The following is a 27852-nucleotide window of genomic DNA, read 5'->3' as shown; positions in this document are numbered from 1 at the left end:
TCCAGTAGGCAAGCCGAGGTCAGGACAGGCAGAAAACTAGCAATGTCAGGAACGAAGCTGGGGCCGGTACACAGATAGACTATATAGGATTCTCAGTAGAAACACAAGGGAGCTCCGACAACAACACGTTGCTCAGGCCAAGTGGGACAGACTGAGCATGTCTTAAATAAACAAGCCAGCTAGGAGTGATGAAAGGGAAGGACATAAAACCCAGGGAATAGCAGACGACGCCCACAGATGAGCACAGACAAACACACATGTGAGAAATCAGGAGCAGCAAGAAGGTAAGAATAAACACACAAGAAGCTTCAGGCTAACTTGTGACACATATTCTTAGCCCCCAAGTGCATCACCTTACATTTATCAACATTAAACCTCATTTGCCACATAGTTTCCCAATTAAACAGAGCATTGAGGTCGGCTTGTAAGTTGAAGACATCCTGTAAGGACGTTATTCCACTGCACAGCCTTGTGTCATCTGCAAAGACAGAAATGGTATTTTTAATCTCATATCTATATCATTTATAAATATATTAAAAAGTTAGGGTCCCAGCACTGAACCTTGGGGTACACCACTGACAACCCTAGTCCATTCAGAGTATGAATCATTAACCACTACTCTTTGAATACGATCTTTTAGCCAGTTTTCTATCCATTTACATACAGATTTTTCCAAGCCCTTAGACTTTACGTTACACATTAGCCGTGTGGGGAACTGCGTCAAACGCTTTTGCAAAATCCAAGTATACCACGTCCACCGCCACCCCTCTGTCCAAGGTTTTGCTTACCTCCTCATAAAAAGAAATCAGATTTGTTTGACAACTTCTGTCTAAAATATTTTTTCCAGCAAGAACTCACCTATGTGGTCTTTTATTAAACTCTCCAGTATCTTCCAAACTCTAGAAGTTAAACTAACAGGCCTATAAATATTTGGTAAAGACTTTAAATCCTTTTTAAATATTGGCACCATATTGGCCTTACGCCAATCCAGGGGTACTATGCCAGTTATTAAAGAGGCCCTAAAAATGAGAAACAATGGCTTCGAAATGACAGAGCTCAATTATTTAAGGACACATGGGTGTATGCCATCCGGTCCATGTGCTTTATTCACCTTTATTCTGTCTAAATATTTTTGGATCATATCAGTTGTGAGCTAACGTGGATCATCTGGAGCTGTGTCAATGCCATGCCCATTATGGACAAGAGCTCCCCTATGCTCCTTTGTATACACAGAGCTGAAGAAGGTATTTAATAAATTTGCCTTCTCTTTGTTCCCAGTCACCCACTCTAGATTATTTTGTAAAGGGCCTACATGCTTGGACCTGACCTTTTTACTACTAATATATTTGAAGAATTTTTGGGGGTTGGTCTTGCTATCTTTTGCAATCTGTCATTCGATTTCAGTTTTTACGGCCTTTATTTCCTTTTTGTATATTCTGTTATATTCTTTGTAATGTTTAAATGGTGATAGTGTTCCTTCATTTTTATATTTAATAAAAGCTCTTTTCTTATTATTTATAGCTTTTTTAACTTTGACCGTAAGCCACATAGGTTTGATTTTTATATTTTTAAACTTGTTGCCCATGGGAATATATTTTGCATTGTGTTCACATACAGTCTTTTTGAAGAACTCCCATTTCTGTGTTGTGTTCATTGATGCCAATATTCCCTCCCAGTCTAAGTTTTGGAGAGCAGCTTTCAGGCTTGGAAAATTACCTCTCTTAAAATTGAGCTTTTTAATTTTTCCCATATGTGTTTGCTGTTTACATCTAACAATAAATGAAATCATGTTATGGTCACTGCTACCCAGATGTTCTTTTATATGGATCTTTGTAATAAGCTCTGCGTGGTTTCAGATTACCAGGTCCAGCAGGGCATCATTCCTAGTTGGGGCCTCTATGAACTGTACCATAAAATTGTCCTGTAGTAGATTTAAAAATGCTTGCCCTTCAACTGTTCCTGTGATACCATTACTCCAGTCAATTTCTGGGTAGTTAAAATCCTCCATTATTATCACTGTCCCAACCCTTTCAGCCCTTTCGATCTGTGCAAGGAGCTGAGTCTCCAACTCCGCATTATTATGTGTTGAATATAATTATCAACCCTGTGCAATGTATAGGATTTTAGCTCAGATAATGACAAAATTCTTTAAAAAAAAATAACTGTAGCAATTTATAGTATGACAAAATAAATACCATCCTATTTAATTTAATAAAGGGGTCAAAATGATTACTTATGCAAACTAATGTGCATGCATATGTAAAAGAAGCCTGATTCACAACATGCCCCTGAATCCAAGCATCTTAATATATTGTACCTATTGAAGGTGCTAGGTTATCCTATTATATATATAAACAAAGTGAAAGTCCATAAGTGACTATATATATTAGAGAAGTGACAGCCCTTTTATAATCCATTGTGCTGTGACCCATAAAAGTATATATCTTCACCACGTGCCAACAGGGTATAAGTGAATTGCTCACTCACCAGACCTTCTGACCCTGGTTAAGGCGGTCAAATGCACATTTTGGTAGTGTATGTATCCATCCTCTCTGGTTTTTTTAGGGTGTTTCTCCCCTCCAACAGCTCTCCATTAAACAAGCCCAAGAATATGGCAAAAAGGCAAAATCTCCAATTCATCTGCATGCTCAATGCGGACTGTTCTTTTTTTGAGGAGACGTGGTACCAAGCTGCTCAAATATACCAAACAAATTTAAGACTGTTCTAAGTGTAGCATTTATTAAATTGACAATGTAAACGAAAGTACACCCACATGAAACGGTGCCTATTGTACCGGCACCAGTAAACACAGCTAGTGAATATCAAATATGGCCAACGTGCGCTCCAAGCCTCGCTCTCACTATGGCTGAACATCATGTCCCCGGACCCCGAAGTGACGTAATCATGCTGCGATGTACGTTTTGTGCAGCGTCGTCTTCAGGAAGTCCACTTGTTCACTTAGCCCAGGGAAGATGGGTGCATTTCAGTCTGCTAGTAATGTGCAAAAGAACATTTTTTTTTTAAATTTCCATACACATGACTGTGTGTTTAAAGTGAGCACTCGTTTATTGAGCTAACTTTTTAGTCCTTTATGAAGCAACCCTATTTTGTGTAGATAATTTTAAAATGACTTAAGGTCCATGATAATTATGATGTATACCTCAACTTTGGCACAATGTTCTAAGAGTCTGGGAAAATCTAATCTGATTCCTTATCTTCATTTCTCTGCAATATTATTTTTACAAAATAATTATTTTAAAAAAATCCATCAGTTTAAATGCATACACTAATTTTGTTCAAAATATATTTTTAGTATTCTCAACTGTAAACCATTTATAAAATGTAAGAAAATATATGTACTATATATCAGGTAATTCTCAGCATGTCTCATTGTGTGGAATTAGCATACAAAGATCTAAACACATTGCCTTGAAGAGTGCTTACACAAAGCAGAGGAACTGGGCAAATATTAACATGATAATTTGTCTAGCAAACTAAGTTTGAAAAACAAGAATCTAAAGTTACAAGAGGTAGCAAAGTTCATCTAGCTGCAGGGAACAAAACCACTTTCTAACATATTGAAGGCAGCAAAGACATCACAGATTGACCAAATTTAAGGTAAGAAAACAATGTATTAGTTTTTTTATTGTAGATATAAAATAATTAACAGCTTTGTTATTCTATGTACTAGTAGTAAAAAGTATCAGTGTACTTTGAGAAATCAGAGTCTGCTATTGTTATCAGTTGTTTCTGAACAGCAATCTTGTACTTAATTCTTAATTTTCTTATTATTATATATATATAAATAAAAGTCTCTCATATTTGGCACCAACAAGAGGAGCATTAGGCAGTCAGTAGATCCAGCAGCCCACTAGACTTCACTTATATTTGAAATATCACATTTTAGGTATTTGGATAACATTTACATTTAGATTCCTTGGTTCATGCCTCCTCTTTCATCAATATGCTAATGAAAGTTTAAATGAAACCTGTTTTCATTACATTTCTTAATTATTACCGAGTGATGTCATCACTTGTTCTCCCTGCTTCCCTGTGCAATGCAAGCAGATAATGTCTGGTGGAAGGGGCTGTACACAGAGAACAGCAAAAATGTGATGCCAAGGCTCTATAATTAAAAGAACTGAAATCCAATGAATAAAAGGGGTTGGCCAGAGACTGCTCAACTGTGGAGGAAAAAGCTAGATGATACTGAATGCCCTGCAGCCAGGAAATGCAGCTGACTCTATTCTCAGTTCACCTTTAGTGAAAATATGCAAACAATGCCTTTAATTGATTAAATACAGGCTCTGTTTGGATGACAATTTTCTGAACGCCTCATTCAAATTTTCAGTCAAGGGATGGCAGGGGGGAATGGTGACTGACAGGGCCACCCTCTGACCCAAATTTTTCTGGTTTATCTGCCAAAATTTGCTTTGTGTATGACAACTTTAGATCTTCATTCAAACAGCGTATACAGATAGGAGTGATATTATTGGATAGTATCAATCATTCAATTGTTTATCCTACAAAAATACATCTAACATTTGCCTTTTCAAATATGTTCATAAAAACAACAGCTCCCATGGGATGTAGTTACTTTTTCACATGATTGTACAGCTCATTTTTAGAGTTTTTTAACCACTTTACATCTTTAAGCCAATATAGAAAGTCCTGAACTTGAAGTGGTTAAAACTATTTCATGTCTGAAGATGTAGTCGTGAGCTTGGCATAATTTTTTACAGCTGATGATTGACTGTTCAATAAAAGTGATCTGGGTGGCTCTACAGCGACCTGATCTCTTTTACAATAGTGACAAGGGCTGGCTTCCCCACCTGCAGGCCACCACCTTCAGTGGTTCCTGTGCTCTCCCTTTCCTCCAGGGACCATGACAAAGTGTGAGTAATAGTTAGATATAGAGGATGTCAAAGAACATCCATTCCCCGATCTTGTCTGTAATGAACCTGGAAGTGATGAGGATTTCATCACTTCCAGTTTCACAGCTGTCATTTTCCAGCTATTGTAGTCAGAGAATCAAGTAACCAAGCATGATCTGTGCTGGATTTCTTGCATCAAAAGACAGGCAGTTTTATAGGCTTCTCATGTCTCCATAAAGAGTATTTGTCACCTGCCCATGATTTTTCATAGGGGACTTGTTAGCGCCCTTCAATAGCAATACTTATAAATGAGAAAACATTTAAACTAAATAATACTAATAAAAAAAAATTAAATGCATCTCCCTGTGCATACAAGCAAATGCAAACATGGCAGTAGGTCCTGCAAGTGCATATACACAGTGATTACGCCACACATGTGAGGTATCATTGCAAACTTTAAAGTGAAAATAATAATTTTAGCACCATAATTCATTGTTAACTCTAAATTGTTAACCTGCAAATACATTTAATGTGTCACCTATGGAAATGTTTAGGTCCTGTAGCTTTTCATCATTTCACAGGTGCATGCAAATTTGATTCTTGATATGTTTGGTATTTATTTATTCAACACAACCACATTTTTTTATAATTTGTCATCACAATTGGGTATTATGTTGTGTTTGTGTGCCCTAAATTTATTTGTAACCACTTCAAGTCCGAACACTTTCTCCCCCTTCCAGTGCAGGCCACTTTTCAGCTTTCAGTGCTATTGCATTTTGAATGACAATTGCGCGGTCATGCAACACTGTACCCATATGAATTTTTTAGCATTTTTTTGAGACAGATAAAAATTTATTTTGGTGGTATTTATTTACCACTGGGATTTTTTTTTTTATACAAATAAAAAGTCCAAAAATGTGAAATTTTTAGAAAAAAAAAAAATAACCCAAATTAGTTGATAACCAAAAATTATAATCTGTCACCCTAGCAATACAGTGTCACCATTTGTGGGGGGGGGGTGATGAAGATTTTTTATTTTTTTACACTGATTGCTTTTACACCCATAAAGGCTGTAAAAGCAATCAGTTCTCCATCTCTCTGGCTGCATTCCTGCAGCCAATGAGAAATACTGTGTGAGCTGTGATTGTGAATAGTCTTGTACCATGTCACCTCTGTGTTCATTCACAGATTTCACAAGTAGTAAGCAATAATGTCAGGAAGTGACAACTTGTTTACTACTATTCATGTGATCACTGATTGGACAATCAGAGATCACATGAATTGGGACCTCACACTGAGGTCCCGTACAGAAATCTGTGTTCCGCTGTGTCCTTCGGAAACAGCGGGCACCGATTGCGGTGCCGCATGCTCCCAGGGAATGTGCACAGGCCATGGATGCGGGGGGACGTTTAGAAATGTTCACCCTCATCAGCAGTGCTCCCATCCGGCCATTTATCGACATGGGCTGTACAGGAAGAGGTTAATGTATAGTCCTGAAAATATGCATTTGGTAAACAGCTGTGCAAATATTGTACAACATAAAAAATTGCATCAGCAACCATTTTATTATTCAGGGCCTCTGCTTTCAGAAAATATATAATGTTTAGGGGTTCCAAGTAATCTAGCAAAATGCCCATGAAAGTGCAGGATCTCCTTAAAGGTAAAGTGCACTTTTACTGCACTTAACCTTAATGGTCTCAAATGCCCCCACCAGCACTTCTTACTAGATACACACTTTTCTGTACTTTCCTGCTTTCCTTGCTCTGCCAACATGTTCATTGTGCGGACTGCTTGGTGCCACAACCCTCTTTTTGGAAATCCTTCTTGTGGTTTTGCTTCTCTCATGTATGGATATCTATCTCATACCACTGGATAGTCTATACTATATTGAAATCTGTTAAATGGCCCACAAAGTTTAAGCTAAGCTCCAGGTAAAAACAAAATATACAAACTAACACAACTCTGTATTTATCAATACATTTTTAATTGTATTGTTTTAATGCAAGTGAGGTCTGAATTTACCTTAGTATCTGCCTCTTGCAATCCCTTATACAGCAGAACTAAGGCTGGAAAACAGAGAAGCAACACAAGAAGCCAATCCATTTGATTCAGTGCAAGGAAGATGCCAAAAGGAGGAGACAGCAGAGTGACAGAGAGAGCAGCTCATCTGTCTGCTGCTTTTCCTTTCACCTTCCAGTCACAAAGTAAGGAGAAGACTTGATTGTGTTACTGAACTGCAGGAACTGCAGTGGGGAAACATGAGCTTTTCTGCCCTACCAGACAGTTCTTTATAGCAGGGCAGAACTGTGTAGTTCTCAGAATTGGATGGGCAGAAATGCAAATCCTTTGGCAGGTAAAATAGATACCTAAATGTACAGTGTTTCACCTGTGTATTCTGTTTGCCTGGAGTTCAGCTTTCACAGTCTCTTTACAAGATTGTAATCAATCAGGCAAGCTCTTACACTACATACTGTAGTTGTTTGGAAGAACTAAAAACATTATGCAAATTTCTTTATAGCATGATAGCTTAACTGACCATTACACCATCATGCAACACTGTACCCAAAATAATTTTATAGCATTTTTGAGATGGACAGTACTTTCTGTTAGTGGCATTTAATAACCGCTGTGCTTTTTGTTTTTATTTTACTGGAACATGTTGGTATTGAGGGGGATACAATATGGAGCTTGGTAATGGTGCACTGGATACAGTGCTTATAGGTCAAACACAGAGAAAGAGGAAATTAAAGGGTAAATGTACAGGTCACATACAGTGGGGTGATGGAAATGAATGGGTTAATGTGCAGATGTGCAGGATAAGAGAGCTGAAGGATTAATATACATTTTCACTGAAGAGACAGGCTGGAGGTCATATGTATCAGAGAGAAGGGGATGAAAGGGTTAAACTTTACTTGAATTTAGAACTGCAACTTACTGTATATCTATTGTGTTCAGAAAATAATCAATGACTTATTCATTTATTAGTTTTACTTTCTTCTTTTCCTCTGTTGTGAAAGCAAGGGGCAAGCTCACAGATGTAAACACACACTGTTTACATCCTGTGATTGGTCCCTCTTTGACGAATCACAGCGATCCTGTTTACAGTGTCTGTGAATGGAATCGTCTAATGATGGCTCAGTTTAATAACATTACAGTAGTTTTGTGGTTAATATTATACATTATATATTTTATAGCATAACTAAATTACAATTTATGTAAGCAAGGTAGCTGCCTCATCAGCTCAGTAATCAGGCAATAATCTCAGTAAATAAATGCAAATGTATCCTTTCATGCCTACGTCTTCTTAGTATGGCATTTACAAATATATACAAGACATTTACCATTACTTAACAGGTGGAGACAGAGCCCCATTAATTTGCTGCAGCATTTTGGGGTTTGTGGCCTCCTTTCTCATTTTCCACATTTATGCAATCAGGTGTACAAACTTGATTATATCAATAAAAGTAACTCTTAGCAGCCACCAAATATCTCTTAAAACCCAACTTACCTAAAATGTTTTTTTTTTCTTTGGTCAGAGTGGGGAAATGTTTCTATTGAGTTTTATTGACATCTGTGTCACCTGTTAAGGAGATTCTCCCTTGTCAGTATGGGAGTAATGGGAAATCTATCCAAAAGATATAGAAAATAAGGAAAACAGCAGAGTTTTCATTTTGGCTATTGTGTTATTATTGTATCATCTACCTCTAGAAAGTCGAGGATCCTGAAGAAGTGAGAATATTGTGAAATGTGTCTATCCATTATGCCATCTTGAAATATTATACATTTGTCCACTACATTAACTTTGATATGGCATTTGACTTTCCTCTTTATACCTCCATTTTTCAATTGGACTTTAAATAAAGCTGTATTGATTTTATCTTGGTATATATCCTCTTTTAGGCACAATTAAAATCCCAAGATACTCTATCCTTACAAGATGGAGAATGGAGAAAGTTTAGGATTTCTGGCATAAAAGGGATGATGCACAAGAGGGGCCTTTTTGATGGCTCTACCTCTGATTTAGAGTAGTCCAAGGATTAAAACCACTTTTTGGGGTTTGATTGTTGTCTCTGTTTTTCTGTCTCAGTGACAACCACTTAACTTATTTCTGTTCATACCAGGGGCGGATTGACCATTTGGAAACTCGGGCACTGCCCGAGGGCCCGGGGTCAGTAGGGGGCCCCATGAGATGCCCCTGGTACCTTTTTCATAGACTTTTTTGAGTTTGGGCAAGGACACGGGGCCCCATGATCCCCTATTGCCCGGGGGCCACATGAGTTGTCAGTCCGCCCCTGGTTCATACTGTTACAGGGACAGGAAGTGAGAAGAAATCTTTCCAATTGGGTCATGGCCATGAAAACCTGATAAAAATATATATTAAGAATTATAAAAAAATTATAATTAAAAATATAAACAGATCTAATTAAAGCTAAAAAAGAAATTGGGGTTTAGAAAGGAGCTTCCTTTAGACAGGTTTCCTTTTAAAACTCCGTTCCCCCTTAAAACGGAGTTCCACTCAGTCTGTAAGAAAAAATGTCAGCAGCTACAAAAACTATAGCTGCTGACTTTTGAAAAACAGCCACTCACCTGTCCCATGATCCCATGTTGCCCCCGCCACAGCGTGTTTCACCAGCTGTCCTGTATTCCAGGCGCTGGCATCTTCAGTGTGGGCACTCGGTTGTGACAGCTTGTGGCTTCACAGCTGTGTGCCCACTGCGCATGAGCGAGTAGCTCTGTGCTTCCTGAATGGCCCAGTTGTCTTCTGGGACCTGTCATGTGTCCCACAAGACTTCGGGGAGGGAGGGTAGGAGGACAACTTCCAGTGCTGATCGTATAGGCGATCGCAGCGTAAGTGGGAGCGGGTACCTGTCAAATTCGGGCACCCGTTCCCCACTCCCCTACTCCCCAAAGGTGCAAATCCTTAATGGGGAGTGGGGGACCAATCTTTAAAGTGGAACTTTCCCTTTTAATTTATGCAATGTTTATGTGTAACAACACTTCTGTTATATTTACAATATTGCATCTAGATAAGAACAAAAGACAGAGGCTTTTTTAACTGACAGGGAATTAAATCTCACTATTAGGTTGCATTGTTTTTCAACAAGATGGAAGAATGAAATAGAAAATCTGGTTTTGGTACAACTTTCTGCTTGTGAAAACTCTACATGTTACATGTTCATAACAGAAGTCTGCTTATCAGGTATTTCCATCACTAAACTGCATCCAACGACGACTGGAAGAAAAATTAAAATGGTGATATAACCACATTTGTTTATTTTCTTATGGAAACCCTCACTCATTATATCCATTACGTTCTTTCTCTTTGTTCTCTTTCAGCATTCCCTGTCTAATAATATTTTGGATGTTTACAATACTGAGCAAGACATTTCAGGATCCAGTATGGTGCTGTCCAATTCATCTTGCACAGGCAGTGTTGGTGTAAAGAGAGAAGTTGCAGGTGTAGTATTTGCACTGACTCAAAAGAAGATTTATTCAAAACTGCAAAATATGATTGTAAAGTCTATTAATTCTTAGCAACCTATCAGGGTCCATTGGTTCTTCACCTTATTACAGGGATCTCAAATCTTTGTGTTGCTTTGCATTAGTGCATTTTCACACCATTATTACTATTTGTACTATACTAATAAATAGGCTGAAAGAGTTTTATTTAAATCTAATAATAATATTATTTGTAATTTAACATAAGGGATAGTTTACACTGCTATGTGAATATGTCTGTGTCTAACTAAAGAGGATGATTGAAAATACTTCTCTTGTTTCCTGAAAAATGACTTTGCAAATCCAATACTATGTCAAAGCAAATAAACTGGATACTCTCCTCATGATTAAACTGCGTAAACTGGATCACACACATAAACTGATCAGACTGAAAACCACTCAAGATGCTTACATCAGTAACCATGTTGAAGTATTACAGGTGTTTTGAAAACATTTACCTGAATTATACTCAAGAGCTGAAGACTTCTCTTCCAATCAGACTGACACCCTCTTTGAGAATATAACTTCACTCACTTTAGCAAGCGGTAAAAAAAAACCAATTAGACAGCCCTATAACCATTGAGAAAGTTCTGCAGGCCATCAAAACTCTAAAGCCATGTAAGTGACCTGGGCTTGATGGCTTACCAACTAGGTATTACAAAAATGTTGTGGATACAATAGCTCTGCTTTTGAGAAAGGCATTTAACAGCCTCTTGAAACAGAGTTTGTTTCGACAAGAATAACTAATGGCAATAATCAGCATGATTCCAAAATCAAAACAGATGATACAGCATGCTCAAATTATAGAAAGATTTCCTTATGGAACGTGAACTTGCAAAAGTTCTTGAATTCCATCTTAACTATGTAATAAGCTGACTGATCCACAAGGATCAGGTCGTGTTTTTCTTCCAATGACAAGCTGGTGATAGGATATGAAAAGCAGCACTAGTTATACATCTTGCACAGAAAAGCTGTATCCTGCTTATCTGCTTTCACTGGATATCAGGAAAACTTTTGATTCTGTCTCTTGGCCCTATGTGCATTATATATTAAGATGCTGGGGATTTGCCCTTCACTTCAGATGGTGGATTTCTTAGATGTAGCCAAAACGTTTTTTTTTGGTTAGAGAGATAAAACCCCCATTAGTTTATATTTTTGCTGTCTGCATCTCTTTATTGAGATTTCTCTTCACCTCCCATCTCAGAGATGCCAAATAAAGTGAGGGGAAATCTCTTCAAAGTGAGGGAAACTCCCTTCTTAGACAGTTATCACCAGAGTGAATGGGGAAAACTAGAGAGGGCAAACTTTCCTAGTAGGGAACAAATATAAAAAAATAATTTTCACTATACATTAGTGTAAGTGAACAAAATCCTCTCTGATCTGAATTTTTCCTTGATTATTAATATTGACTCTGTAATAAATTGGGGGCTGAAACATGTTTACGTGGCCTATACTCCCAAAGGTAATGTTCAGTTTTAGGTGCATTCTGGTAAGATACGACAGTTGCTTGCTTCTGGTATTCTCTGGAAACTCCAGTGGTGAGCTCTCCTTGAGATAATTAGGGGTTTGTTTGTTTGTTTGTTTGTTTTTTGGACACTCAAATTAACAACAGAGATGTCTAACCTTACCTACTTTTTATTAACTCCTTGATCCATAAGATTTGGCTGGAGTTTAAGTTTAAGATCCAAATGTTTTGTTGAAAAGCAGTTGTTCTCTTGTAACAATTAAGGCTTTTATAATCTGTATTTGGTGGATAAAAAATAGATTTCAGCTACAACACCGCCCCTTGGTAGACAATTAAACATGCATATAAACAATATGGTTTCTATAATATTATTGTAATTGTACCAATACATTATTAGTTCTTAGAATGGTGGATATAATTTTCATTTCAAATAAAAATGCAAATGATAGTCTACTATAGCGTAGAATTACATTATATGTTGATGATAAGAAACTTTTCATAGTAAAAAGACATCTTCCTTTTCCAGTTTAAGACCTGCAGGTTCCTGAGATGTCTTTATCATCTTCTAGCTTCACTAAAGGATAAGTTCACTATTCCACAAAAAATAATAAATGCATATTTTTTTTACAGTTGTGTTAGGAGCCTGTAAAGCATTGCACAAGTGATCAGCAGATCGCTGGTGCCATGCAGGTCTTCTGCACATTGTCAGTGTTTCTGCTTGCTCATACATCCTGTATGGGCAAGCTGATATTTGCATACAGGAGGACTCATCAAACTACCACAGCACTCACAACACTGTGGCAGTTCATTGAGGACTACAAGTCAAAAGCCGCTAAGGCTGTCAGGACTTGTAGTCCATTCATTCACAGAACACTGTGAAGGAATGATGTGGCCGTTTGGGCGGACCCCGCATGGCCACGCTGTTTTTGAAAACTGACAGCTAGTACAGGGAACTTCTCCCATACTTCTGTCACAGTTGCAGGATCAAGAACATGTTACATGAACTTATCCTTTAATTAGTTCATAGTTACTCCTTCAGCACCAGTCAGAACTCCCATCCTTAACACTTGTTCTGAGCAGAACTCCTAAAACTAGAGTATGAAATTAAGGTCCTGAAGAACTGTAGGTTAAAACAAGGCAGCAATTGTAGCTTTCATATGTAATATATTATGACAAGCTCCCTTTGAATACACTGTACAGGATTCAAGCTTAGGTTCACTGTTGACATGGGTTTGAGATAAATACTATAGGTTCTAGGTTCATGATTGTGGTGATTTTTGGTGCAGATTCACACAGGAGATTTTTTTTTAAACCCATAATGCATGTCCTTTAAACTATGGCTAACAGGAATAGATGGTTCAATAAACCAATCCTGTAAAAGCGGAACAGAGCAGTCGTAATCTTAGTACATTGGAAGCTGATGAAGGTAAAGCATAAAGAAATATGACAAAATGCATAGAGAAATATTAGGGAAATATTAGGGTCAGTTACAAAACTTTAATTCTGATTTCTAGCTCTTTTGGCAATCAAACCCTTTTCTGCCTTTTTGCACTTTTCTTAAATAGCACTTTTTACTGCAAGCCTTCCCTTTAGAAAAAGGGGGCTTTTGCTTCAGGGGTGGTATTTTTGGGGTTTTATTTCTTTTGTGGACATTTATATTTTTATATTACAGTTTGTTGATAGTCACTTTTTGTTTCGGGTCCCTAAAGTAGAATTCATATATTACTGACCATCTGTGCTTGCAGCCACCTTTTTACAGCATATCAAGTTTCATTTGAAACAAACAAAAAATAAATAAACAAAGTACAAGAGCAGTGCTCGCTTAAACCACCCCACTTTATATCACTCACATTCCTGCACAAATCTTTTCCCATTGGTAAAAATTAGGCCATTTGTAGATACACCTATTATCCATTAAAACTGCCCTGTTGCTGTCCAATGTATCCTCTATACTGCAGTAAAACTCCAGCCTGTGCTCTTTGTCTTTAGTAAATTTGGGCCTAGCCTTGCTCATACATTTGTCATGCTGCTGGACAATTTCACACTGCTGTACCATCTTTGGTCTCTTAATTCATCTAGTAAAATACTTGCCTGTACTCCTTGGAGTTGATTCATTCAAGGCAAGTAGGCTGATTTCTTTACAAGGCAATTTTCCTTTAGCTTAAAGAATGTGGTAAAAAATTCAGTTTGGAAAGGAAAATATTATTATTATTATTATGCAGTATTTATAAAGCGCCAATAGTTCGCTCAGCGCTGTACATTACAAAGGGGGACAGAACATGTGACAGAACTATACAAATACAATGCAAAACATGAGGGGATCGAGGGCCCTGCTCTTTCGAGCTTACAATCTAGGAGGGAGGGGATGGTGGTACAGGAGGGGATAGCTGTGGGGGATGGAGTGGTAGGAAGAGTGGAGGAGGTCGGCAAGTTAGCAGGGGGTGGGGTAGGCTTTCAAAAAAAAGGGGGTTTGTGAAAAGAGATTCACAGAAAAGCGGCTACATTATGAACAGACCGTGACACTCAGAAAATTTTCCAAAAATTATGCTTTATTACACAGATATAAATATGACATATGGGCATTCGCCCTGGTTTACCATCACCTCAGTATGAGACAATAACACACAGACCTAAAACCATATAAAATGACATCAAGACCGGTCTAAATGTATGTGCAACAGAGAAAGTGACTGCAAGAGTCTAATATCTCTGTAGTACAAACACATAGGTAAACACTTCCCAAAAGAGGTGTATCCAAAAATTATACCATAGGTATACCACAATATTAAATGATGAATTTACACCAATATCATAATGGTGAATCCCGAACAGGGAATCCAAAAATTATACTATGGATATACGTGTATCACATGTATGAAATGCAGTAAGCACAATAAGCGTGAAGAGGGGAACAGTAAGCCTCAGGCCTGTTTGGAAAAAGACATAAATGTCAAATATATGATACAATACATTCCTGTGCCGGCACACGTGGTTGGGGCCCGTTCATCTGTAATGTGAACAGCTGTATCATAAAGCTCTTGAATGGAAATAAGCCCCATTTATTCCCAAGTGCATTAGATTTAGATCCCTTTAAAAATCAGGAGAATTTTGAAAAATATAATGAACAACTGAAAAAGGAAGTGGAAAAAGTACAAAAAAATCTTAGAACTACTAAACAAACCAAATTTAGACGTGATTTAAAAGACTGGGAAACAGGTGAGATATTTGATCTCACTACAAAAAGAAGTAGAAGTCGATCTAAACGAAGAGGTTTTCGTTCACATTCTAGATCAATGGGAGAAACCATGTCTAGTGAAAGTGAGTCTGAAAACCTTGGAAAATCTGTTTCTTTTTTAGACCAACAAAATGGAGAACCTCCTCATATCCATCAATTACAGATGGGAAGAGGATCCAAAAAGAAAGTAGAGGAATCCTTAAAAAACAAACATCAGGAGGACAAGGGCAGAACAAGAAGTCAGAGGAGGTAGCAGAAGAGAATATTCATGACAAAAAGGTAATTAATTTGGCAAATTTTCCACTCAAAAGGGAACATATCTCTCTATTAAACAAAGGTATGTCCTTCTCACCAGTGACCCCCATGGACGAGTTCGAGGTATTCAAAGATGTGAACTTATTTCTAAGAAAAGTCTTCTTGAGAATGATACATGGTAATCCTACCATTTTGGAGGATATGGCCTCCGACTCGTCCATGGAGGACCGCAAGATACTGGATATGTTGATATCTCTCATAGAGGAAAATGAGGATGGTGATGAAAATATAACAGACTTGGATAATTCCAACAATATAATTAGAAAGGTTGATCTAAATATTAGATCGACAAAAATGCCGAAAATTCGTTCCAATATGAGGATCTCGACATTTCTAGATTTTGTTGCTGATGACCTTAAAAATCTTGAGTGGAAAATGCCAATTGGTGATAACCTTACTAAAAAAGAAAGAAAAGCTCTTAAAGAACTAAAAGAGACCAAAGATATTGTCATTAAGAGAAGTGATAAAGGGGGCAATGTAGTGATTTTGAATGAACAAGACTATGTCAGGGAGGTGAAGCGCTTATTGAGTGACTCATCCACATATAGGAAATTGACTGCGAATCCTTTCCATCTGGTGGTTAAAAAATTAAATTCCATTTTGACACTAGGAAAAGAAGTGGGTTTGTTAACTAAGAAAGAATATGACTATTTGAGAACTGAAGAATTCAATCACCCTACGTTTTACATTATCCCTAAAATACATAAAAACCAAGAAAACCCTCCAGGTAGACCTATTGTTTCAGCCATTAATGGTCCCCTAGATAAAACAGGGAAATATATAGATTTGTTTCTTAAGGATATGGTTCCGAATCTTCCCTCTTATGTGAGGGACACTAAGGATGTGTTGGCTAAGATTGAAAATATGACCATTAAGGATAACTCCATTCTAGTGGGAATAGATGTGGAATCACTTTACACCTCTATCCCACATGAATGTGGCGTGAGATCAGTTTCCTATTTTCTTGAAAAAACATATCCTACTTTGGGAGGACAGAATGAATTCATTAGTGAGTTATTGGAGTTTGCTTTAAAACATAACTTTTTTCAATTTAATAATATCTTCTATCAACAAACTAGAGGTACTAGTATGGGAGCACCGTGGGCTCCGGCCTACGCATGTCTCCATTTGGGGTTTTGGGAGGAACAGGTTGTCTTTAAATCATCAAGATTTCTTGCCAATGTCCAGATCTGGTTAAGATATATAGATGATGTGTTCCTTGTGTGGCAAGGAACATCTGAGGAATTAAAATCATTTTTGGAAGAGTTAAATCAGAACTCCTTCAATATTGGACTTACATATATATGTGACGAAAGATGTATTTCTTTTCTGGATCTGGAGGTTAGACTTGAAAATGGAAAACTTCTCACCAAGACATATAGGAAACCTACTGCTGCCAATACCCTATTAGAGGCAAGAAGCTACCATCCACGTTCACTGATCTCAGGGATTCCAGTGGGACAGTTTTTGAGATGTCGGAGAAACTGCTCAAACATCAATGACTTTAAAATGGAAGCTCAGGATCTCTATAGAAGATTTAGAGAAAGGGGATATTCCCACTCCCAAATTAGAAATGCTCGGAGACGGGCATATCAAACTGATCGTGAGGATTTATTATCTACCAAAAAGGAAGTGAAGGCTAGATTGAGTGATCAGCCTGTGAGAATGATTACCCAATTTGGAGCTCAATGGCAAGATGTTAAATTAATATTGGAAAAACACTGGAAGATTCTTACTCAATGCCCCAGGTTGAGTAAGATTGTAGGTGAACGTCCCCAGATGGTAGCGAGAAGAGCACCAAATCTTGGTGACCTCCTTATCCATTCAGATTATCAACCATTAAAACAAACAACATGGTTAAAATCACGTACCAAGGGGATGTTTAAATGTGGAAAATGTCAAATCTGCAAATATGTGGATCGCACGGATTCCTTTTATGATTCAGGAAATAACACTCACTATAAGATTCGGAGTCTTATAAACTGTTCCACAGTAAGGGTATTATATATCTTAACCTGTCCCTGTAAAAAGATGTATGTAGGTAAGACTAAAAGACAACTTAAAGTAAGAATTGGTGAACACTTTAGAGATATTAGATCAAATGACCCTGATAGTAACCTTGCCCAACATTATGCTAAATATCATGGAGGTAAACTGGACGGCACTAAAGTAAAAGGTTTCTATGCACTGCACTTCCCACAGAGGAGAGGTGATTTTGATAGAGAACTGCTTAAAAAGGAGAAACATTGGATATATAAACTTGATACACTGTACCCTAAGGGGTTAAATGTGGAATGTGATCTCCAAGTGTTTTTGGAAAAATAGGTTTATGGGACTATGTACCGGTGTTGGGAATATTAATGAAAATATGGATGATCTTACGATATGAGTTTCTTTTATATAGCTCTAAACAATGCAAAAGGACTTACTGTCTGGTTAAATGTCCCTTAATACCTTATGTCTCTGAACAATAACCATACCACAGGATGGATGTTAAAAAACTGGGGTATTTCTGTTATTATGACCCTCATGTGAATTTTTAGATTATATTGCCATCTTGTGGTATTTGTTGGTATTTTCTGATAATTGATATTGTCTCCCCCCAAAAAACCCGATTCAGTAGATGGAACTGTTGATTCTCTGATTTACTGCCATGTGGCGGTTAGTTGATGGTATTTCTCAGTTTCTCTTAATGGCTGGAACCTGTGTATATTGGGAATATTAACGTAAATATGGATGACATTACGATATGAGTTTCCTATATAGCTCTAAATAATGCAAAAGGACTCACTGTCTGGTTATATGTCCCTTAATACCTTTCGTTTCTGAACAATAACCATACCATAGGATGGATGTAAAAAACTGGGGTTTTTTTGTTATTATGACCCTCATGTGAATTTTCAGATTATATTGCCATCTTGTGGTATTTGTTGGTATCTTTTGATAATTGATATTGTCTCCCCAAAAAACCCGATTCAGTGGATGGAATTGGTGATTCTCTGATTTATATCGCCATCTCCTGGTTAAAGTGTGAAAAAAGCCCCAACAGACTGGTATATGTAATTTAAGACCTTTGATTAATATATGTTTTGGTAAAAATATTAAGCCTCTCCCCTCTCTGTGGACTCCAGCCGCCTGCCTTTTTAATTTTAATTAAGACCAGTAGCTGTGCTAAGTATTTAGCCCCCCCCCTTGTTTTCTTCCATTAGGAACAACTGCAGGTCACCTCTTTTGCATAAATGGGTGGGTCTTTACCCACTATAAATAGGATATTGAAATGCAGTTGTCCCATTGGTCCTGACGAAGCTGAGTGAGATACGCCCATCGGCGAAACGCGTTGACGTCATACGTCAGATACGTCACTTCCGGTCATGCGCACTAGGTGGAACGCACGCTGACCCATAAGGAGGAAGCCATCTTCACATGCCATGAGGCAAGCGTGAGCAGTACAGGCGCTGAGAGGGGGCTGGAACCCGCGGTATATCGGCGGATGTCAGCGGTTGTTCCTGGGCCTCTGTGGCCGTGTTTGGCAATATCCATGAAGGACATCTCTTTCATTCCTTTTATCCACGGCACAGGTGGTGAGTGGATTGTTACAGGACATTAGATATACGGTCCTCTGTGATCAATATGACCTACATATCTCATTGAGTGCAAGCTCTGTCAGTGACTTCCCACATTATTTGTTTCACTACAGGATGGGGACATTATGGTGCTTTGTGTAGGATACAGGACATACCGCATATAGTTCAACAGGCAGAAGATTCCTTGGGATATGTCTTGCTTTTCCTACAAAGGGTGGTGTGTAGTCCACATACAGTGGTGAAGATACCATTTCAAGCAGAGTGCTGCAATCTGCACCTTTCTCCCATCCTGGGAATAAATGGGGCTTATTTCCATTCAAGAGCTTTATGATACAGCTGTTCACATTACAGATGAACGGGCCCCAACCACGTGTGCCGGCACAGGAATGTATTGTATCATATATTTGACATTTATGTCTTTTTCCAAACAGGCCTGAGGCTTACTGTTCCCCTCTTCACGCTTATTGTGCTTACTGCATTTCATACATGTGATACACGTATATCCATAGTATAATTTTTGGATTCCCTGTTCGGGATTCACCATTATGATATTGGTGTAAATTCATCATTTAATATTGTGGTATACCTATGGTATAATTTTTGGATACACCTCTTTTGGGAAGTGTTTACCTATGTGTTTGTACTACAGAGATATTAGACTCTTGCAGTCACTTTCTCTGTTGCACATACATTTAGACCGGTCTTGATGTCATTTTATATGGTTTTAGGTCTGTGTGTTATTGTCTCATACTGAGGTGATGGTAAACCAGGGCGAATGCCCATGTGTCATATTTATATCTGTGTAATAAAGCATAATTTTTGGAAAATTTTCTGAGTGTCACGGTCTGTTCATAATGTAGCCGCTTTTCTGTGAATCTCTTTTCACAAACCCCCTTTTTTTTGAATGCCTTTTTTGGCTACTGAATGGAAACCAAACATTGGGTGACACGATAACTTAATTAACAACCTCTTAATAACTACCTATAGTATAGGTGGGGTAGGCTTCCCTGAAGAGATGGGTTTTCAGGGTGCGCCTAAAGGAGAGGAGAGTAGGTGATAATCTGATGGGTTGGGGCAGGGAGTTCCAGAGGATGGGTGACACCCTGGAGAAGTCCTGGAAGTGGGCATGGGAGGAGGAGACCAGGGAACTAGAGAGAAGGAGGTCTTGTGAGGAGCGGAGTGTGCGTGCTGGGCGGTACTTGGATATTAGGTCAGTGATGTAGTACGGGCAGTATGGTGGACAGCTTTGTACGTCAGTGTTAGGATTTTGAATTTGATCCGTTGCGCAATCGGAAGCCATTGGGAGTGGATGAGCTGTTTAGTGTTTTCTGGGGTTAGGAACGTGCGTATTTTGGCGATGTTGCGGAGGTGGAGTCTGCACGAGTTTGTTAAAGATTGGACTTGGGGCTGGAAGGATAGGTTGGAGTCCAGAATGACACCATGTACTCTGGCCTGCGGGGCGGGTTTGATGGTGGCATTGTTGGATGTGACGGAAAAGTCAATGGGGGGTGGTGTCCGGGCTGGGGGGAAGACAAGAAACTCAGTTTTGGAGAGGTTCAGTTTAAGGAAGTGGAGTCTGATATGTTGCTCAGTAGGTGTGTGATTCAGGCGGAAACTGAGGGGGTGACGTGGGGGGTTGAAAGATAGATTTGTGTGTCGTTGGCATAGAGGTGGTAGTTGAAGCCGTGAGAGTGTATGAGTTGGCCAAGGGAGGAGGTGTAGGTGGAGAAGAGAAGGGGCCCGAGGACAGAGCCTTGAGGGACCCCAACAGAGAGGGGGAGTGAGGGGGAGGTGGTAGCATTATAGGTAACGCTGAAAGAGCGTTGTGACAGGTAGGGTGAGAGCCAGGAGAGAGCAGAATCTCTGAGGCTGAGGGAGTGTAGTTTTTTTGAGGAGGAGGGGGTGGTCGACTGTGTCGAAGGCCGCAGGGAGGTCAAGGAGTAGGAGCACTGAATAGTGGCCATTAGCTTTGGCGGTTAGCAGGTCGTTGGAGAGTTTGAGTAAGGCAGTTTCGGTGGAGTGTAGGGGACGGAAGCCGGACTGTAGGGGATCGAGGAGGTTGTTGTCGTTTAGGTGAGAGCTTAGGAGGGTGTAGACTAAAAATAAAAATGTATTTTTGCTTGTTAATGATTGGATAATGAAAGTCAGCAGAGCTTCAACTCATTCACTAAGTTAAGGCCCCTTTCACATGGGAATTCCATTTTTTTCAGTTCAGTCACGTTTTTTCAAGGAAAAAAGGGATCAGTTCACATTGGTTTTTTTCAGTTCACATCAGTTTTTCATCAGTTTACGTCAGCTTTTCATCAGTTTACATTAGTTTACATCCATTTTTCATTAGTTTACACCAGTTTTTCATCTGTTTTTTTCAGTTTTCATCCGTTTTTGTCCATTTCTTCATCCGTTTTTGTCCGTTTACATCTGTTTTTCATCCACTTACATCCGTTTTCGTCCATTTACATCTGTTTTTCACCTGTTTACATCTGTTTTCATCCATTTACATCCTTTTTTTGTACGTTTAAATGCTTTTTTCTGTCCCGTTTTTTTTTTTTTTTACGGAAGAAAAATAAGGTTTTCCTACGTTCAAAATAACGGATGTTAACGGATGCGGACATTAATGGATGTAAACAGATGAACATCCGCTAGTTCATAGAAATACATGGGTGTCCGTATTTCATCCCTAAACAGAGAGATGAAAAATGAGCATACAGAATGCCTGTGTGAAAGGGGCCTAAGGAAACATTCTCTTGCAAAGTGCAAATTTCCTTGCCTATGGTACATTTTTGTCTGTTATTCTTGATTAAAACTATCTTGCTACTGACCATGTTTACACTACTGTATCCTTTGCAGCACTGTAAATCCTATAGTAAAGCCCCAGCCCATTTGCTCTTTTCCTTTAGTGAATATGGGTGTAGCATTTCTATTCAACATTATTTTACCACTGGCCCATTTTACATGTTGCTGTTTCATCTACAGTCTCTTAATTCATGTACTAAAAAATGTGTTCATTTCTCTAGTGCATTTCAGACAATTCTCCCTCATTAAAATGTCCTGTTGCTGGCCAATTGTATACTGCTATATAATGTGCAGTTTCCTAATTCTTAATAAGAGCTTTTGAGAGATAGAAATTGGCCAGTGGAAGGATAGTTTTTCCAACAAGCTTCAACAAACCATTGGGGAGCTGAACCCGAGCAGATTTGTCTATCACTATATGGCACCATCAAAATCATCAAAATAGTGCCTTTTGCACATGAATGATACTAATAATCTTCAAAATGACAGCCACTCATATCATTTTGGAAGCCAGCTATTTTAGTAAAGACAGATCAAGGATCAACAAGCATGTTTACTCTGTGCTCTTAGTTTAGAAACTTATGAACAATAGTTCCCTTGTGCTCATTATGAACATCATGCATTTTTCAAATCAAATTATTTTGGGAAACACAAGATTCTTTCAAATGTTGGCTTCAGATCAACTGCATAAATTAATTATCTCCTATTAAATGCGTTTCATGATAGAACAAATGGCTTTTAGAGCTTACAAAAAATCCATTCAATAAGTATCTATATTAGCGGATTAACAGCTTGAAAAGTTACATTCAATTAGTACTCAGCATTCTAAAACCCTTTACTGTTTATTAATATCATGGAATTGAAACACGAGTTCCTTCAGTAAAAATATTTAAGAAATCTGATTAGAATTGAACTAGGGAATGCAAGAAGCCAGAGCTATGGCAGAATGGTTAAATACAGTTTTTGTAAGGAAACAAACTTCAGATTTGACTATCTGCCAAGAAAAGCTAAATTTCCCTTACATCCAATACTTTTTGCATTTAGATTAAATAGAAATGTTACCCTCTGTGTGTTGGGATTTGCCCGTTCAATCCCCCTACATGGGGGTTGCGTCTTCCGGCTCTCCTCTCAGGCAAACTTCTTTTTTTTTTGCTGAGGTGTTTCTTTCCTCCCTCTTCTCTCTTCTTTTTCTTTCAGTCTTTTCTGTAGTTTGGAAGTCTAGGGTTCCTGACACCTTGGCTCTCTTTGGATTTTCTCTTACTTTTTTGTTTCTCCCTACCTCATGGTTTGTTTAAGAAAGACCAATTGACCATCATTTGTTGTTGCTATCTGATAGTTCTATGACTCTCAGGGAAAATATTTCCTCAAGAGGGTGAGGCTTTCTCTCTGTTTTTGCTGTTTTTCTTGAATGTTTTTTATGTATTCTATATTGTGGGCTTCACAGCCCTCTACCTTATAATGTGCCATCTAGGCCCCTGTGTGAGCCTTATATGTGTATTCCTGTGTCTCTGTATGGTGTTTCCTTGTGCTCTGTTGTCTGGTGTTTCTTTGTATCATATGAGTCGTTATGGTTTGTATGTTTTTTTCACTGTTTATTAAAACATTTGGTACAAGAAATGTTAACCTATGGAAGTCTGTTTATTTTAGGGTTGTTTTTTAAGAGATGAAGGAGAAAAGCAAGACACTATCATTGTCATATTTTGTGCATATTCCTACCTTATAAATGGGTTATTTAAACTGATCCATTATTGTGTCATTCTCAGTTCTAATGCCATATTAATATGGTGGGGGCCTAAATTTAAACTCTCAGATATCTACAATTTTTGTAAAACAAAGATTTAAATAGAAAACAAAAAGTGGCCTGATTCTAAACCTAGCCACACATGTATCCAAATTCAGCTGGTTCAGCAAGGACTGGCCAAATTTTGATCCATATGTGGTCACTATGGTCTACCATCTGACTTCTGTTTAACCACACTGTCTGTATATTTTCACTCAGTCAGTGCCCCAGTCACAATACAATGACACAGTGGGGAGGATTCCGCATCCACATAAAATGTGTGGATAGGGGAATCAGGTAAGTTTTTTTCATTCAACCCGCTGGTTGAATGAAAAAACTAACCCATGTATGGCTAGCTTAACCCTTTTTTTTAGAAAAACAAAGATATTGTATCTCTGTCAACCATTCATTACACTACTGTCTTCATTGTTGTCAGAATTTACTTAAGGTAGTACTTCTAGCCACTCATTGCCTGTTTTACAATTTCAGAAGGGTTGAATGTCCTACATCTTCTGCAGGTGGCAAATGAAAGGTCTCTGCAATGCATGACATTCCTATATGCTGCTGTAAAACTTGTTTGTTGACAGGTCCATTACTGTAACGTGAAGGGAGGAAGTTATGCAAAGTCAAAAAAAAACTAGCTTTACTTGCCTGGTACACCAAATTGATATTAGATTGCACAAAATAATGTTTTCCTATATTTTTCTATTCAGCAAGTTATTCCCTATTTCTCTTTAACCACTTGCCCTCCTGAGGATTTACCCCCTTTCCTGACCAGGCCTTTTTTTGCTTTACGGCACTGTGTTACTTTAACTGACAATTGTGCGGTCATGCAATGCTGCACCAAAATGAAATTTATGTCCTTTTTACCTACAAATAGAGCTTTCTTTTGGTGGTATTTAATCACCTCTGCAATTTTTATTTTTTGCACTATAAAAGAAAGACCAACAATTTTGAGAAAAAAACAATATTTTTGACTTTTTGCTATTAAACATGTCCACTAAAACATTTTTAAAAATCAGATTTTGTCATACATTTAGGCCAAAATGTATTCTGCTACATGTCTTTGCTAAAAAAAAAATCCCAATGCGTGCAAATTAATTGGTTTACCTGAAAGTTATACCATTTACAAATTTTATTGATTTTTCTTTTACTAGTAAAAAGTGGCAGCGATCAGCGACTTATAGTGGGACTGCGGCGGGCGTTCTGACACTGGGGGAAACTGACTTGGTGTCACTGACATCCCCAGTGACACCAATACCAATAATAAAAAGCACTGACACGGTACTAATGGCACTGGGCAGGAAGGGGTTAACATGTGTGCTGTTTTACTGTAAGCTGTGTGTGTGCTTTCAACTGTAAGCACACTGCTTTGTATGGCTCTGCTATGTAGATCCATACAAAGCAGCATGCTGGAGCTGACAGGGGAGAGATCTGTATTGTATCGGTATTACTCGGCGATCGCTGAGTGCTGGCGAGCAATTACCGGCCGGGACCCGATGATTGACAGCCAAGTCTGCGAATAGCAGCACGGGTAGGGCATGTACCCCATACCCAGAGATGCAAAATCACGTTACATATGTGATTTTGCGCACCCCTGCCACCCTGTAGCAGTATAATTGCTATAGGGCGCCGTAAAGCGGTTAATAAGACTACCAGGAAAATGTATGTAATTAAAAATAGAATTAATTTTTTGGCCAAGCACAGCTTCTATTATAAAGTAGCAAGCTTATTCAATAAGGGGAAAGTCCAGAAACTAATAGCAGCTAATACAATTTACCTTTCACTGAACTCTTTAAATTTTGGCTGTTTAGTCAAATACCAACCAAAAATGTATCTAGAGATAGCGCTAAAAAGTCACTAACCTATAGAAAGCAGCCTCACAAGGAAACCAACTGCAGCATATTGTAAAAAAATGTATAAAACAACATTTATTAAATACAGATTACATATAAAAAAATGACTCACTATCAAAAGGCGACAATAACTGAATTTTCCCAAACCACTTTTAAAATAATGGCAGACTATGTTGTCACCTCAATATTTCCCCATTTGAGCCTAGGCTGTCATATGCTACAGTCATACCTACATGCATATCACTCAATACTGAGTATTTGAATCAGCACAACTTTTTTCCATGCCTCCCTAAGCATACAATGTGGGTAACCCCTCTCTCTAAAGCAGTCATAAAGTTCTTCTGCCTCATGCCTGTAGTCACCATCCTCAGGAAGCACTTCCGTTTAATATCTTCCCTTGATGTATCTAGGTGTTTGCCTTTTACTTGCTTTCAATATACCACAGGGAATATCAAGCTCTAAGTACTTGATATCTCATATGAGATGGCAATTATAATAATTGGATTATACTGGAGCATTCCCTGGGGTACAATTTTGTGGTATTGAAAACAAGATGCACTGTTTCAAATACTCAGTATTGAGTGATATGCATGTGGGTATGACAGTAGCGGGCTCAAATGGGGAAATATTGAAGTGACAACATAGTCAGCACCTATTTTAAAAGTGGTTTGGGAAAATTTAGTTATATTTGCCTTTTGATAGTGATAATTTTTTATATGTGATCTGTATTTAATAAAGGTTGTTTTTTACATCTTTTCACAATATGCTACAGTTGGTTTCCTTGTAGGGCTGCTTTCTAAAGGTTAGTGCCTCTTTAGTGCAATCGATATACATTTTTGGTTGGTACTGGGCATAGCCTTATGGAACTCCACCCTATTTGGTGAGTCACTTTTTGTGAAGCTTTTTCTAAAAAGGGCCAACTTATTATTGATCACATAATCACTGTATGAGTTCAAATTAGATTTAGAAGACACACTAATTTCTTTATTTTTATTTATTGGTTGGTGTTTCAAATACATTTGGAGGACCACTGTTAAACAAAATGTACAATAATATTTTATATACCACTCATATAGTGTATGTTTTTTCACATATTTAAGCTTCCTGTATTAATGCTGACATTTTTGTTAGATACAGATACAAGAGCACTGGCCAAAGAGAGGCAGAAAAAAGACAATCATAATCTTAGTAAGTATTGTATGTCTATCTCCAATTGCAGGATTAATTCAGTGACAATCATGATTTGTTGATGGCTCATCTGAAAATATCATGAGTATGCATTGATAATCAAACTGCTTATAGTTAAACAGAAATATGTTTATGACTCGAAACTAGCAAATCTTTTATCTGGCCTTTGGGCTTTAAAAAAGGTCAATAGAATATGTCATAAGTAATAGTTAATTTCATCTGACAAGAGAATTTCAGCTAGATTGCAGTAGAAGAGTGGCAGCGATGGTGACACAGACAAATGTCAGAAACAGGCATCAGTCATAAACCCTGCGGCAAATTACTTGTTTCTGTTCACCTTTTCTTTGTTATAAAATGTAGAATGTACTAAAAAGAAGGGTTAATTTGGTATCTGTATTATGGAACAAATGTGGTTATTATGTGGTTTGTGTTTTAAAAATGTAGTTAGTCTAGTTAATGCGTGGACCAACAGGCTGAGGGTGGTATACTTGAACAAATCAACATACATACAGGTGAAACTCAAAAAATTTGAATATCGTGCAAAAGTTCATTTATTTCAGTAATGCAACTTAAAAGGTGAAACTAATATATGAGATAGACTCATTACATGCAAAGCAAGATAGTTCAAGCTGTGATTTGTCATAATTGTGATGATTATGGCTTACAGTTCATGAAAACCCCAAATCCACAAATCTCAGAAAATTAGAATATTGCATGCAAGCAATAAAACAAGAACTGTACATAGAACAATATCGGACCTCTGAAAAGTATAAGCATGCATATGTACTCAGTACTTGGTCTGGCCCCCTTTTTGCAGCAATTACTGCCTGTGGCACTGCTGAGGTGTTATGGAACACCAGGATGCTTCAATATCGGTCTTCAGCTCTTCTGCATTGTTCGGTCTCATGTCCCTTATCTTTCTCTTGGCAATGCCCCTAAATTCTCTATGGGGTTCAGGTCAGGCGAGTTTGCTGGCCAATCAAGCACAGTAATCCCACGGTCATTGAACCAGGTTTTGCTGCTTTTGGCAGTGTGGGCAGGTGCCAAGTCCTGCTGGAAAATGAAGCCAGCATCCCCATAAAGCTTGTCGGTGGAAGGAAGCATGAAGTGCTCCAAAATCTCCTGGTAAACGGCTGCGTTGACCCTGGACTTAATGAAGCACAGTGGACCAACACGAGCAGATGACATGGCTTCCCAAATCAACACAGACTGTGGAAACTTCACACTGGACTTCAAGCATCTTGCAGTGTGTGCCTCTCCATTCTT

At 38.2% G+C, this 27852-nt stretch overlaps 1 protein-coding gene across 2 annotated transcripts in view; it reads left to right on the top strand.

The window, feature by feature from the left end:
- TFEC (transcription factor EC) overlaps positions 1-27852 on the top strand; it is a 98779-nt gene that overhangs the window by 45588 nt on the left and 25339 nt on the right. The window contains exons 3-4 of one of the 2 annotated variants that reach the window (XM_089672078.1): positions 10212-10332; positions 26536-26586. In XM_089672078.1, the coding sequence (XP_089528204.1) occupies positions 10212-10332; positions 26536-26586 (172 nt within the window). Of the gene's footprint in view, positions 1-10211; positions 10333-26529; positions 26587-27852 lie in introns of both variants that reach the window. The other variant, XM_089672077.1, reaches the window with a different exon arrangement.

This window comes from Staurois parvus, unplaced genomic scaffold, assembly GCF_062004578.1.
Source record: "Staurois parvus isolate SC_StPar_1 unplaced genomic scaffold, SC_StPar_1.0 ptg000120l, whole genome shotgun sequence".
Classification (NCBI taxonomy): domain Eukaryota; kingdom Metazoa; phylum Chordata; class Amphibia; order Anura; family Ranidae; genus Staurois; species Staurois parvus.
Note: the sequence above shows the minus strand (reverse complement) of the source record. Positions and strands in the feature narration are given on the sequence as shown.